General features: G+C 39.5%; 1 protein-coding gene across 1 annotated transcript; it reads right to left on the reverse strand.

Moving 5' to 3' along the window:
- Nucleotides 1–11,268: 11,268 nt before the first annotated feature.
- Nucleotides 11,269–13,374, reverse strand: LOC119889899. Its single transcript, XM_038700812.1, has 5 exons — nucleotides 13,158–13,374; nucleotides 12,397–12,548; nucleotides 11,946–12,159; nucleotides 11,615–11,832; nucleotides 11,269–11,441 (listed from the first exon to the last, which is right to left on the reverse strand). Exons 1-5 carry the CDS (start codon nucleotides 13,372–13,374, stop codon nucleotides 11,289–11,291), a joined length of 954 nt encoding a protein of 317 aa, XP_038556740.1. The 3' UTR covers nucleotides 11,269–11,288.
- Between the last annotated feature and the right edge of the window lie 1,061 nt (nucleotides 13,375–14,435).

Raw genomic sequence — 14,435 nt, forward strand, 5'->3', positions numbered from 1 at the left:
ATTCTTTGGTTCTGCAAACCGATTGTTGCAGCAGCTGTCTGGGTGGCTGGTCTCAGACGATCTTGGAGGTGAAGATGCTGGATGTGGAGGTCCTGGTCTGGTGTGGTTCCACGCGGTCTGCGGTTGTGAGGCCGGTTGGATGTGCTGTCAAATTCTCTGAAACACCCTTGGAGACGGTTTACACCCAGTTTCACCAAAATCAGTGAAGTTATAAAGTTTTTTATACTGTAATCAGTGAGGCCGTAGCTGTGTCTCAATTCAGATACTTCAGTTACACTAACATGTACACTATGTACTTGCTTGCATAGTGTGTGAATTTTCGACAGGGTAGTGATGTAGTGATCAAATCAAACATTGCTGTTGTGCACTTACAAATCACGATCACAACATTTGACATCTTCTTCATTGTCATCGTCGTCTTCTTCTTCTTCTTTTTTTTAATTGTGAATTGTAATGAGCAGATCATTAATGCAAGTATTTGAAGGCGATTGTCACCCACCAAAATATCAGTTGGCTTGATTGCTCACTTGACTTCAATTCAATTTTATAAAAAATTTTTTTAAAAATTAACGTACTTTTACAATTGCAACCGCTGCAGTCTCCTTTACCACCATTTTCTCAAGTTGTAAAATAGGTTGATGGTCCCTCCCCTTCCACTACTTAGTCAAGATGGTGACAGTTGAGGGTGCGTCGTGTCCACACTTGACTTTTGGATCATTATGAGTGTACCATACGGGTACTCATGTACCCATGTACTCATACGGTACTGTCAGTGTGAATGCACTTATGTACTGAAAATGGTAGTGTGTAATGGAAGGGCGCAAATTGAGACACAGCACTAGTCTTGGATAGCACAAGAAAAATGTTGTCCATTAAAATAATGTTTAATGTTTTTTGAACATTAAAATATGTAAAAATCTTCTAGTAAACGTAAATGTAAATAAACGTATGAACCTGAAAATTACCATAATATTGGACCTTTGAATCAAAAGCACACAAACCATGCACTAATGACTAATTAGCGCAAATTGTTACTTTTTTTCTCCATGACACCTCCTGTGCTCCATAACATGATATACTGTAGAGCGAAAGAACAGCATGGTGTGAGTGATTAAACTGATTTCGAGAAGAATACAAGAATCTTAGCACAAACATAACTTCACGGATATCTGCAGAATCTCCAGTATGATGTTGTACAGAATCAGTTTGTCTTCAGGGTGTATTTAAATACATCTCCCAGTGCTAGATGAAGATTAAGATAGAGACAGGAGTTTTCTCTTGTACAGCCTGGGAGAGTGTCATTCAAGATCCTTTTTCAGAGTTTGGGACATATAAAGATATGATGACAAATCACCGGAACATGAATTAATAAGATAGATAGAGATCTCAGCAGGCAGCTGCCCAGAGCATTACACTAAAATTCCCACTTTTTCTGAGCCAGCTCTCAGATTATTTTGCAGCCAGAGAGCAAACATCATGTCAGACTGAGGCAGAGGCTGCATGCTGACTGCTGAATTAATCTTGTCTCACGGAGGCCGAGCGAGGGAAAGAGAATCTGACTAACCTGGAGCTTACATAAGCCACAGTGCATTCTGCAAAATATCATTCAATAACCGTGACCTGAAGAGGATTTTCAACCCGTGTCATTTAAGGATGCATTCATTTTACCTGCCTATCAAGCTATAATCTATCAGACAATTGCAGGAACACATTACAGCAGTTAAGAAGATAATAGTGATGATGGTAGGTGGTAACAGTTTTATTTGTGTGCTTTCTAGTCTAGTTCTTTCTGCTGACTTTCCATTTTTCAACAGGTCACCAAGCTGTCACATGTTGTGGACAGGATATTTTATGCAACAAAATAATCTCAGTTTAAAATTCCTGTTTAAAGTCTTTTTCAGTCTTTCAACCACCTCTCACAGTCTTCATCAGTAAATGGAGCTGGCTCAGTCATTGCATCACATGAAAAATGTGGAACAGTCAGAACACTAAAGCCAGCTTCATGACCACACAGTGTAGTTGGTGACACACCAAAAACAAAGGTGATTTTTTTAATGGCATCTCAAGGCTGAATGTCTGATTCTTGTATTCTGCTGGTGGCCTAAGGCTGCTGCTGTTTGAGGAGCATCATGTTGCTGCATGGCATCTTAAACACTTCACGAACACAGCCCCTGATAGAATAAGTGCTCAAATGGCATGAGCAAGTGCATCTAGCACTGATACACATGAAAAAGGAGTGACAACCTGCGGAAACTAAAACCTGATAGGAAATAGACATCATGCTATTCAATAGACAAGTACACTGGCTTTACTGCTTTATCAGAACTTTAAATGGTCTAACGCAGGGAATAAATATTGTGCGTGCAAAGTGGTCTATTCAAAGATTAACATTATACAAAAGGAATAAAAAAGGGATAAATATAGTGGAGAATGGCATCCACAGAAGAAGATAGAGACAGAATGAGAAAGAAACAGTGAGATATTTGCCGCGAGGCAGATGCCATAGTGAACATCTGGCTGTGATGTCTGTGGTGAGCTGAAGCTGACACATCTGACGAGCATTCCGGTCTTTGCACAAATCTCATTGGATTCCAGGTTGAACAAGGTCAGAAGGGATAACATGGGGTGGTGCTGGGGCAAACACACACACACACACACTAACAGATGTGCAGATGCATGCATGTATAGAAATGTAGCTGCAAATGCAGACTTGGTTTCCTACCACAGTATCTTGATCTATAGACATCAGGAAACCAACACTAATCCTGAATTTGGCACCAAGTATAGTGAGCTATTTGTAAAGATGTTTTGGTTTTTGTCTGTGCTGTCAGTGCAATCCTCCTGTAGGCTGCAGACATGTGACTCATTTGCACTTGTTCTTACTCATGACATTGACCAAGCCGAGATTATACTCAGCCTACTTAAACAGACATACAGGCAACAACATAATCTCAAGTAAAAAGTCTTCTGTGACAGGCTTAGCGAGGAACATAACACTGAAATGGAGAGAGACATGAACTGCAGGGGTAGACATGACACCACCTTTCTGAGAATCTCATCAAAAACCACCACCACAGAGTAGAGCAGCATTATTATTCATTAGCGTGTGTCACCCAATGAATGTCAGTTCAATATTCACTCTCTTTTAGCTCTTTAGCTGCTAAATACTACACCATGTTCAGAGTGGTTCCATCCACCTGTTACACACAAAGGCTCCCCAACTGGGAACCTGGTGGAAAGAATGAGCAATAATCTGGAAGAATGTCTACTGCAGGTCCTTAAGGAGCTGAGGAAATTGCATTTCCTTGCAGTCTCCTTCCAGGGTTGCAGAGGGACCAAGAAGATCAATTGGAAGCACAATGTGTATATAGAGGTCCTTTATAGGCAAAAGGGACCTCACAAAAGTGAGATTTTTGTAAATATTTGATTATATCTTGTCATGTGACAACACTGAAGAAATGACACTTTGCTACAATGTAAAGCAGTGAGTGTGCAGCTTGTATAACAGTGTAAATTTGCTGTCCCCTCAAAATGACACATCACACAGCCGTTAATGTCTAAACCGCTAGCAACTAAAGTGAGAACACCCCTAAGTGAAAATGTCCAAATTGGGACCAATTACCCGTTTTCCCTCCCCGGTGTCATGTGACTCGTTAGTGTTAGGAAGTCTCAGGTGTGAATGGGGAGCGGGTGTCTTAAATTTGGTGATATCTGTTGTGTGCGCGCCACAACAACGCATTGCGTTGTTGATTGGATGGATGTTTTTTTTGCGTTTGTTGGTCGGGTCGGGGTCTTCCAACGCTGGCGTCACGGTGCGTCTGGGAGTCGTTTTTTTTTTCTCCCACCACTACTGGCTACTATGTGCTCAATGTGAGACTTAATTCTCAGGAGAGACATTTGAGAAGAATGAGAAAACCACTTTGGTCTCAATTCGTGCTCATTTATATCTAGGAGATGTAAATGTGACATAAAGGAGATCTCATCTTCAATTTTGCTTTGCTATGGGTGGGGTTCCAACAACTACATTCTGTAACAGGCTTATGCACACACATGCGCACACACACACACACACACACACACACAAACATAGGTTGTCTCTGGTTGTCACGGGTAGAATTGTTCTTGATGCTTTTCTTGAAGTTACTTATTTAAATGAATTGTTATTACTCCAGCTTTCATGGCTGTGCTGTGTTGTTTATTTGTTTAGCTTGACTGTTTCTCATTTTCATTTCTCCCTCAGTTGTTTTTTTATGTCAGCTGTTTATTGCTGCTGTTCGACTGGTTGTCTCTTTGTTTTTGCTTTTTGTTTGTTTATTTGTTTGGTTTTCCTCTGCCCCAAGCCCCCCTCCCCGTTGCCTTGCAGGTGTTGTCATTTCTGTTTGTGCGGTGTTTGTGCCCCCCCATCCCCGTGTCTGCCCCCCTGTCCGGCCCGGTGACAAATCAATACATAATTAAATAAATAATAAAACAGACAAAGTAGTATATTAATACTCTCTTGTTAAAATCTGTCCGGCACAACATGGTATCCAGCTCCTTAAACTCTATACCAGGCTGCTGGGCAGGCCAGGTTTAAGAAAAATAAATAACTAAAAATAAATAAATAAATTTGGTGATATCACTCTCACACAGACTCATACTGGTCAACATGGCACCTAATGGCAAAGAACTGTCTGAGGATCTGAAAAAAGAAGAATGGTTGCTCAACCTTTTTTGGGCCAGCGCCCCCTGAAGATGTTGGCTATTTTCCCTGAATATTGTTGATTATTATTGTTGTTGTTGTTGTTTGTTGTTACTATTATAATCTATATAATCATGAAAAAAGCACATAAGTGAATAACAAACAATAATTTTATGACTTTCCCTGGGAACAGCAAAGCCATGTCAATGGTAATTATATTTAATTAATAAATGTTCCTCAGAAACATTGTAAACACAGAGACAGCTTTCTTGGATGGTGCACTTTTAAGACTTAATTTCCTGCATTCTGGTAAAATGTCTGGTCCAATTTCTGGTGGAAATGTGTTTATTTAGATAAAGGGAAATAAGGCTCTCAGGTATTCTTAATTGCTTTATAATATGTTTCTCCTGTAGATCAACTTACTAAATATCATCCCTGCTGAGTCAACACACATGATTTAGTCTTCCCTCCTTTTTGTGTCTGTTGTTTTGGGGGAGTAGCCTCTTTAAATGTGATTGTGGCACCTTTTCAACTCAATAATAAATTAATTCATTTTAATTCAGCTTTAACTCCTGGGCTTTAATAGGCCAGCTCCTCTGTTTTAACACTTTTTCCATGTACAGGATAACTGCAGGATAGAACGGCACACGGTTGCAACCAGGCAGAGATCTCTCCACAAATCCGCACGTTACCTTCAGCAGCTGGATAAAGTGCAGCTGACAGTGTCACATTTTTGAATTGAAACTCTCCATGTCACTTTACTCACTGGCAGTGTTGGGAGCTTTCTGCTGTAGCATTATTAGACCTATAATGTAAATAATCGGCAAATACCCATTACAATCTCAGTAAGGTGTGTTGCAATAATTCACCAACATTCAGAAACATTTCAGCACCAGAAAAACAAATCTATGAGTAAATTACATTAAAACATTATTTCCTGTTGCTGGAATCCGATGGTCGAGATTGCAGGCAGGGTGCTACGGGAGAGCTCAGCTCTAACAGGTAGCTGTAGGGTTAGCCGGTCGACATGCATATATTCAGTGACTTAGGTTTAGGTACTAACATTTCTGATGGTTATGGTAAGGGTAGGGGCTTCGGGGGGCTGTCAACACCTTTATCACGAACATAGCCCGCCAACTAACTAGCACTTCCGGTCTGTACGGGACGCCCCAGAGCGTCTCATAGAGGTACCCACATAGCTACGCTTTGTCACTCTTTCTCAAATCATCGGTATATTGTGGAATGTTTCCATTTATAAAATCCATTTGCAAGAATTCTTGTCGGGTGCCGTTGACTTCCCGTCTCTGTTACAGCTAATGTTCTAAAGTTACATACTGCAACCAGCTATACTGGAGGGGAACGTAGCAAACACTTCAAATACACCCAGTGTTTAAAAATAAAAACATTTATAGAAAGGTTAAAAATACCCTCGGGTAAAACGGGAGGGTTGACAGGTATGTTCATGCCACTAACAGGGATGTACTGGTACTGAAATTCAGCCCGGGACTTATTTTAATACTAATAGTGTTTTTGCTATATAAAGTGAATCAGATGCTGAAGACCTTCAAGAAACTACAGGATGACACCTGCCTCTTCAGTTTGTATAAGCAAGGCACCACTGCATTGAACAAGACCAGGTCAGGCAAGCCTTAAATAAACATCAAACAAAACAAAAGAACATCAGTAGTAAATATGACTAACAATAATCAATTTTCTAATTCTATCTCTACATATGATTGCCTACTCAGCCCTGCACACTGCCCCTGTACCTGTTTTTTTTTCTGGTTCCATTGTCGTCCTCCTCCTGCAGGTCCTGCTGCACCTTCTGCAGCTCTTCCTCTTCCTTCTCTCCCTCCTCATCAACATGCCTGGGGTCATCATCACCCCGTACATCTGAATCACCTCCACTGACCAACAGCTCATAAACATACAGACATTCAGATATTCCTCACTTATAGAAGGATGTTGTCATTGTCTGATATTCACATTGCAACCTGCTGTTTATAATATATGAAATATTTCTGCCTTATATGTATATAATAAATGCATTACTAATCGTTCCTTTTTCTTCTGCTGCTGGGTCCTGCCTCATCTTTGCCTGCCACAGCAACTTATCCACCAAGGAATCGGTCGGTTAATCCAATTGAGCATCAGTGGGATGTGGTTCTCACTCACCAGTGCAGTAACTACCCCCTCCCCCCCACTGTCTGATAATCCCTCTGACCTTGTGGATTACTACATCCAAACTCTTTCCTCCTGTCTTGACCTGCTGGCTCCCATTATAACCAAAACCGTCTCCTTCACACTCTCAGCTCCCTGGAACCCCCTAAACTTGACACAAAATAAAATCCTGCAAGCGTCAACTGGAAAGGCTCTACAACAAAATGGCTTAACAGTTCACCTTCACGCATACACAGACTACCTTCACCAATACAAAAATGCTCTCAACACTGTCCAGTCCACCTTTAACTCACACCTCATACATTCCAACTCCTCAGCCCCCCCGAGACCATCTCTACAACCTTTACAGTGGACAAATGCAGCTCCGTCCAGTCTTTCTTTCAATCTAAAATTGACAGTATCTACAGAAACTTCACTAGTTCAATCTGGATTCCGCTCACAACACAGCACTGAAACAGTCCTCCTCAAAATAACCAGTGACCTCCTCCTCTCTGCCGACTCCGGTCACCTCACCATCCTAATCATGCTCGACCTCGCTGCAGCCTTCAACACCATCAACCACTCCACTCTTCTCTCCCAACAGGAAACCTACTCCAGTATTACTGGCACTGCACTCTCCTGGCTCCGCTCCTACCTCACCAACAGACAACAGTTCATCAACATCAATAACTGCACCTCCTCCACTGCTCCTGTGTCACAAGGCGTCCCCCAAGGTTCGGTGCTTGGTCCTCTCCTGTTCATCATTTACATCCTGCCACTCAGTAACATCATACGTAGATATTGTCTCCACTTCCACTGCTACACCGATGACGTCCAGATCTACATCTCCACCTAATCCATCACCACAGTTACCTCTGCAACTCTGACCAACTGCCTCACCAACATATAAACCTGGATGCACACCAACTTCTTACAACTCAATTACAATAAATCTGACATGATCATCATCTGCCCCAAATCACTCACAAAAAACACCAAGAACTTCAGCCTTTCCATCAACAACTTCATCACTCTGCTGCCCGCCTCCTCACCCACACACGCACCCGTGACCACATCACACTTGTCCACCAGAATCTTCATGGCTCCCTGTTCCCCAATGCATTCAGTACAAAATCCTCCTCCTCACACATAAAGCCCTCCATAATAAGGCCCCTTCCAACCTCACAGACCTGCTCCACCACCACAATCCATCCCGCAACCTCCGCTCCTCTGACACTTACCTCCTCTCACCTTAAATCAGGACCAAGCACCATACCTGGGGTGACAGAGCTTTCATCATTGCAGCCCCCTCTCTCTGGAACTCAACCAATACACATCTGAGATTGCAGCAAAATGTACTTTTTCGAATCACTTCTCAAAACCCACCTTTTTAGACTAGCTTTTAAAAGCAAATAATGTTATATACACCTGCTGCTGTTTGTTATTTATATGGTCGCCCCTTGCTCTTATGTATTTCTGCACCACATTTCTATCTACTGTTCATATATTTTATATTATACTATTTATGTTTTTAATCGGTTTTAAATGTACATAACTTCTGCTTTTACATGTAAAGTGTCTTTCAGTGTCCTGAAAAGCGCTGTAGAAATAAAATGTATTATTATTATTTCCCCACCTCAAAAAAGGATCTTAAAGGATCTGCTGCTAATGTCTTGGTGCCAGAAACCAAAGTGCACCCTCACAGGTCCACGTCTACACAGGTTAGGGCTGTTTTGGCAACAAAAGGGGGACCTTCCCAATATTAGGCATACGGTCATAATGAACAAATGCCCTTTGCTTTGCTATGCCTTCAGCTCAGTTAATAAAGTCTATCCTAAGAATCAGCTTTTACAGTCCAACAAGCTTCCTACATTTAACTGATGTACAATATGGTTGCTGCTCAGGAAAATAAGGTCACACAGTAAGTGATGAGAACAGCCCAAGCCCCAAACTTTGCACCCATCCATGACATTTAAACCAAATGTTGCACCAGGTGAGTCAAGGAGAAACAAGCCCAGCTTTTATCACCACTCTTTAATAATGTCATGTTAAATTAAGGTATGTAAAGTAGTACAGGCCAAACATTTTTTTCCATCAGGTATCACTGCGTTTCTGCATTTTTATTTTGTCCCGTTTCCTCTGCATATTCAAAATTCCCTGGCAGCTGACCTGGTGTCCCCTCATGTGTTATATATGTATGTAATTTTTTGTGAACGTAATGTAGTCTACTTCCTAAAGATATCCCATACGTTTTATTAGTGCTAAGTGTAGTGTCCAGCAGTGCACTTTCTGTGAGTCAAGGTTGCCAGCATGATGCCTCTGCTCTTTAGGAAGCAGACCATTAGAACTGCAAGAGACAAGCCATTGAGAGTCTGAGCCTATGTATTACAAGTACTACCTACCTTTCAGGGGGTTCAGGCAATAAATCAAACAATTCAACTCAACATATGACAGAAACGTGAACATACATAAATGGGCTAATAAAGTATTGACCACAACCTATTCAAGTCGCAGATGTTTATTTTTAGCTGTTAATCATACAATTTAAAAAATAACTTTACATCAAAAACATTATTTATTGCATGCAGTTATAGAAGAGATTATGAAATGCATAATTACCATAGGGCATTTTTGAAACAACGCTTACAATGAAGTTTGGCCCTTTTGATTCTCCCATTTTAGTGACACAACACGTACCTAGAAGTCTTTATAATAGACACAGTGGCCAGTGATGGCAGGAGGCAGGCAGACAGAAGGGTGTCGAGAAAGAATGGAGAAAGGCGATCTGGTGGAAGTGTGATCACAAGTCGCTAAGGTTAAAGTTGCTGTCTTTGTGATATCAAATGTTAGCTTAGCAGGCTTAACTTAACTAGCTAGAATATTAGGTTTGTTACAGATGTTCTCCTCACACAAGATTAAATTAGAAAAAAACATGTACAAAGTGGTATCTTTCCTATTTACTTCTGCTTTCCAAAACTGGAAACTGGCTAAGCCCCCATATGGAAAAGAAACAGAATTTCCCATTGCCTACAATAGTAAATGTTTATGTTTTATTTGTATTATATGTCTCATGAGAGTTATATGGCTCATATTATGATTTACTCATGAAAGTGGTCACTTTTGCATTTTTCTCATACAACATAATTATATGAATTAAGTATGAATCAAACAAACAATATATATGCTGTTTATAAGGAAAGTACATGGCAGTTTGTAAGTATGTTTTTCGTATATGTTCCATATCATTTTTGCATTTTTAATTACTATTTAAAACATGTCTTATTTATAAAGACATGTGCATTTTATTTATTAATATTTACAATTACATATATCTTTCTTGTGTGGAAAGTATATCTAATTTAAACGTAAACTTTACTTTCATTATATGTTTTTTATAAGTTTGTTATATGTCAGCCAAGTAAAATGGCCATATATGTATAAAAACATATACTTTTTAAATATGACTATATACCATTCTATATAGGTTTTTTGTATGTAATGTAAAATCACATCAGCCAATGAATATTACCATAGCAGCATTAAAAACATACTTTCTATAGTCAAACATTTGATGAAGCTGAGTTAAAACTGGCAAGGCATGGTTTGGGCAATGCCCAGATGAACTAATTTCTACCACACAATGACATAAATACAGTCCGAATAGATCTGTAATATTAAAAACAAAGCTGGTAGGCAATCTTTTCAACAGTCTTTATTAACAGTTAAACACTGCTGGGATTACAGTGCTGACAGCAGTAAAACCTAATCTTAAGAACAATATGTTTTCAAATATACCATTTAAATGAAGGAGCACATGGTTATTCTATTCTTATTCTAATATGGGAACAGTGTCACCAACAACTTGTCAATACAAACAGGTGTACTCACATTCGAGGTACGAGGTACAATCAATCGCTCTGAGCATAATGCTAATACTGCCGAATACTGTTTACTTAGATATTTTGAGTATACTCAATTTTGAAATTGCAAAGTACACAAAATTTCAACAAAAACTAAATTTAAAATGCCTTAATGGCTTACTTATGCCGGTTTTATTCTTACGCACACTGGATATCTCAGAGTAAACAGGCACTAAGCAGTAAATGCAGTAGTCAGAACCTGTTTTGCCTCAGGGCCAAGGACTATGTAACACACCTGTGTGAAACTCAGAGCAAACAAAACAGTTTAATGGGGAGCTGGGTACGCACCAACATTTTTACTTTTTGACTGGAGCTCTGTAATCTTGGCATTGATCGTGCTTTCAATGCTGGAGAGCTGGGTCCCTGGCCACCTCTCAAGAGTTGCACCTAAACATGAAAAAAAAAAAAAACAATGCAAAAAATTATTACAGTAGGCTGGAATCAGGAAATACACAAAAACAGAGACTGTTGATCAAACACCCATTAAAAAGAAGAAAGCATACTGTAAATGGCATCCAATTTATTTTTATCTAATGGTAGACGAGCCTCTCCTCCGCCTCGTTTGTTCCCCTGAAGATTGCAGTGAGCAGATGCCTCACAAAGACTGTCGCTGAATTGGCATTGAGGGCATAGGCCCACGCCAGTTTCTCAACCATGACTCCGCTCCCAGGATGGATCTCGACCTGGACACAAGGTGAGCATTAAAGTTTAAAATATCGGCATGTCTGATTTCTTCAGCCAAACAGACTTTAGTCATATAAGCAAGTCAGATCTGCCATACTCATTAAAAGCAAGTCTGACAAGCAGTAGATCTATTTTATATGCTGTATTTATTTATTCTTAAAAAAACAATTACCTTAGAAGACTGGGAGGCAGTCAGTGATGGAGACGCAGATGTGGAACTGGAAAGCGTAGATCTGGGGAGGGACAGTGAAGTGGCACATGGAGAACTGGACCTGGACTGTGGAGAGGCTGGAAGGGCCAGTAATGGTGTGGTGGGCTCCGCCCTGGATCTCTTAGGGCTTGCAGCCGAATCGATTATACTCCTCAAGCTCAGTAAGAGTCCTGGCACATCTAGACACAGTACATCAAAAACAATTAATTAATTATTATCACACTTCTTTAGGACAAAGTAGCTTACAATACAGCCCATCCAGCCTACAGTAATTTAGAGAAAAGTTTATTACTTGTCTGATGGTTCAATGTTTGATATGAATCAATGATACCTTGAAAAACAGTCTCCTTCAACTTTGCGTTCTCTGCTTTCAGGTCCTTGATCTCCTGCTTTAATTCAACCACAGTCTGAGTCGGACTGTTGTGATTATCTGAAGAAGGCTGTGATTGACCGTATTGCTTAAGAAACTCTTCTGCAGGGTCTGTCCTCCTGGGAGCCTTTGACTTCTGGGTGTCAAGAGATAGGAAAAAATAATTACTGAGACACAAAACCAAAATAAAAACACAGCTATTGCTGGAGTTGAGCAGCCATTTTGTACAAGAGATTCAGTATCAAGAATCAATGATCCTTACTGATTTAGATAGATAGTAATGCCTATTACACAGTAGTGCCAACTCCTTACACATTCTATGTACCACTGGGAAATATGGTCATTGCATAGGAGCTAAGTAAATTAATGTCACCTTTACTTGCTGAGACTCAGTCTCAAGATCAGTTGAGCAATCTGAATCATCCCCATTATTTTGGGGGGCCACTGAGGCCCTCTTTGTCAGCTCTGTAGGTTCTTCTTCCTTCAGCAGTGAGTTCAGTTTACATATTGTCTCAAAACGAGTAGCTAAAAAACAAAAGCAAAATACACAGACCAGAGTTATACTCAAACAGCTGATTACACCAGATCACTCTCTTGTAACACTAAGACTGAAAATGTACTTGAAGTTAGTGATGTGTGCTCCTAAATGAGTGCAAGCACTGCATGCATGCTCTGTATGCATTGCTCATATACTTGTGTACTTGCATACCCTATATATACTCTAGGCAAATTTTCAGGGGGTTATGCATAGGGTATACATGGCATCTGACATAAACATACATAACTATTCAAAAAACTTTTTTCAACATGGTTTCAATATGCAATGTGTTATTATCTCATCTCATTTTTAATGTCAGATTTACAGAGGCTTACAACTATGTGAAGACATACTGATTGTGGCACTTTCAGCATCAAAACGACATAGTACTTGTGTTTGTGTGAATTAGAGTAGTTGTGTAACTATTATAGCACACAACAAATGCGAGAAAGTCTTTAGTCATTTGGCAAGTTGACACATCAGCTTAAACAGGCTGAATCTCACCCTATTTAAGTTTGGACACTAAAAAAAACTTTTGAAGTGCTGTAAATTAAAGAGGACAATCATCACTTAAAACCATAGTAACTCTAACTTACCACTAACAAAAATGACAGTGCCTCTGTAGTGAGGCCAGCCTCCTCGTTGCTTCCTCCCATGGCGCCATTCAATAACGGCTGAGTAGGTGGCAAAGGGATTCCCATCCTGGTCCATCTTGGAATCATGATACCCCTTTATGGCATCGGTTTTTATGTCACTGAGCTTCCCATAATCCTCCCCTTCACTCCACCGCACCACTGCAAACTTCCTCTCCATGTGTTCTAAAATGATCAAATAAATAAAATCATTGTTTTGCTTAGCAATCAATAAATGACTGGCAGAAACTGTTAATAAGTTAACATTTGACATCAGTATTCTAACAAAAAAACACTTCTACTATACAAGGTATCTGCAGGGTTAGGCAAGTTAGATTTACCGCAACTCAAAATGAAATTTAATACTCATTTTGAATATATTGTGATACACAATTCTGTTGTCTAAATTGATAATATCAAGCACATATTAAACAAATTTCTTACTAAATTTGATCTGAAATATTCAAAGGAACATAATCTGAAAATTGCAGCTTAGGTTAAACAAATTGTGATTTAATAGAGGTGAGCAGAAAATGTGATATGTTCTTATGATTATTGTGATTTTAATTTCTTTCATATAATGTTAGCCCAGTCCTACCTGACAGGTGCCTCTATAGCCTACAACCAACCAGAAATGGTCAGGTAACGTTAAAGAAATACAGAAAGCACATTAACTTACTGACTACAAGATGTTCTTGAACATGAATATTTTGGCCAAAGGCTGTGCAACCAAATGCAGTAAACATATAATAATCATTCTATTTACTGATTTTAAAAGCTTAAAGTTAGAATCAAAAACAAAAGGTTCACTAATATAGACATGGAAATCAAATGGAGGAGACCAAATATTTAAGCAGGCATTGAAAAAATGTTAACTTTGCCATGTTATCTTTGACTTGTGCTACTGGATCTGTCACTGTCCACTGTTTCTTTAGGAAAATCAACAGAACTTTGTCTGACATCGAAAAACACACTGCGCAACAACATGTAAGTGTTACCCGGTTCATGTCCTCTTGATCTTATCAGCTAAAGTTATAGTTACATTGTAACATTAACAGTTATGTAGCTTATATGATGATAAGTTAATAACTTACTAACTATATTATAGCATTTAAGATATATTTGCAGCTCATATCTGTTGTGAAAAATTTTGACGTGTGAAATTCCTATGTGACATATATCATATATATATCTATCCCATCCCTTCCCCTCTTTCTCGTATTATTTTTAATGAATTATGGA

Source organism: Micropterus salmoides, unplaced genomic scaffold, assembly GCF_014851395.1.
Source record: "Micropterus salmoides isolate LMB-PRFRI ecotype aquatic unplaced genomic scaffold, ASM1485139v1 Ms_hic_scaffold_6, whole genome shotgun sequence".
NCBI lineage: Eukaryota > Metazoa > Chordata > Actinopteri > Centrarchiformes > Centrarchidae > Micropterus > Micropterus salmoides.

Coding starts and splice junctions, on each gene's coding strand:
- LOC119889899 (XM_038700812.1), bottom strand. CDS start 13,374: ATGGAGAGGAAGTTTGCAGTGGTGCGGTGGAGTGAAGGGGAGGATTAT. Junction 12,160..12,396: donor CTGAGTCTCAGCAAGTAAAG/GTGACATTAATT, acceptor CTTGACACCCAG/AAGTCAAAGGCTCCCAGGAG. Junction 11,833..11,945: donor AACATTGAACCATCAGACAA/GTAATAAACTTT, acceptor TACTGTGTCTAG/ATGTGCCAGGACTCTTACTG.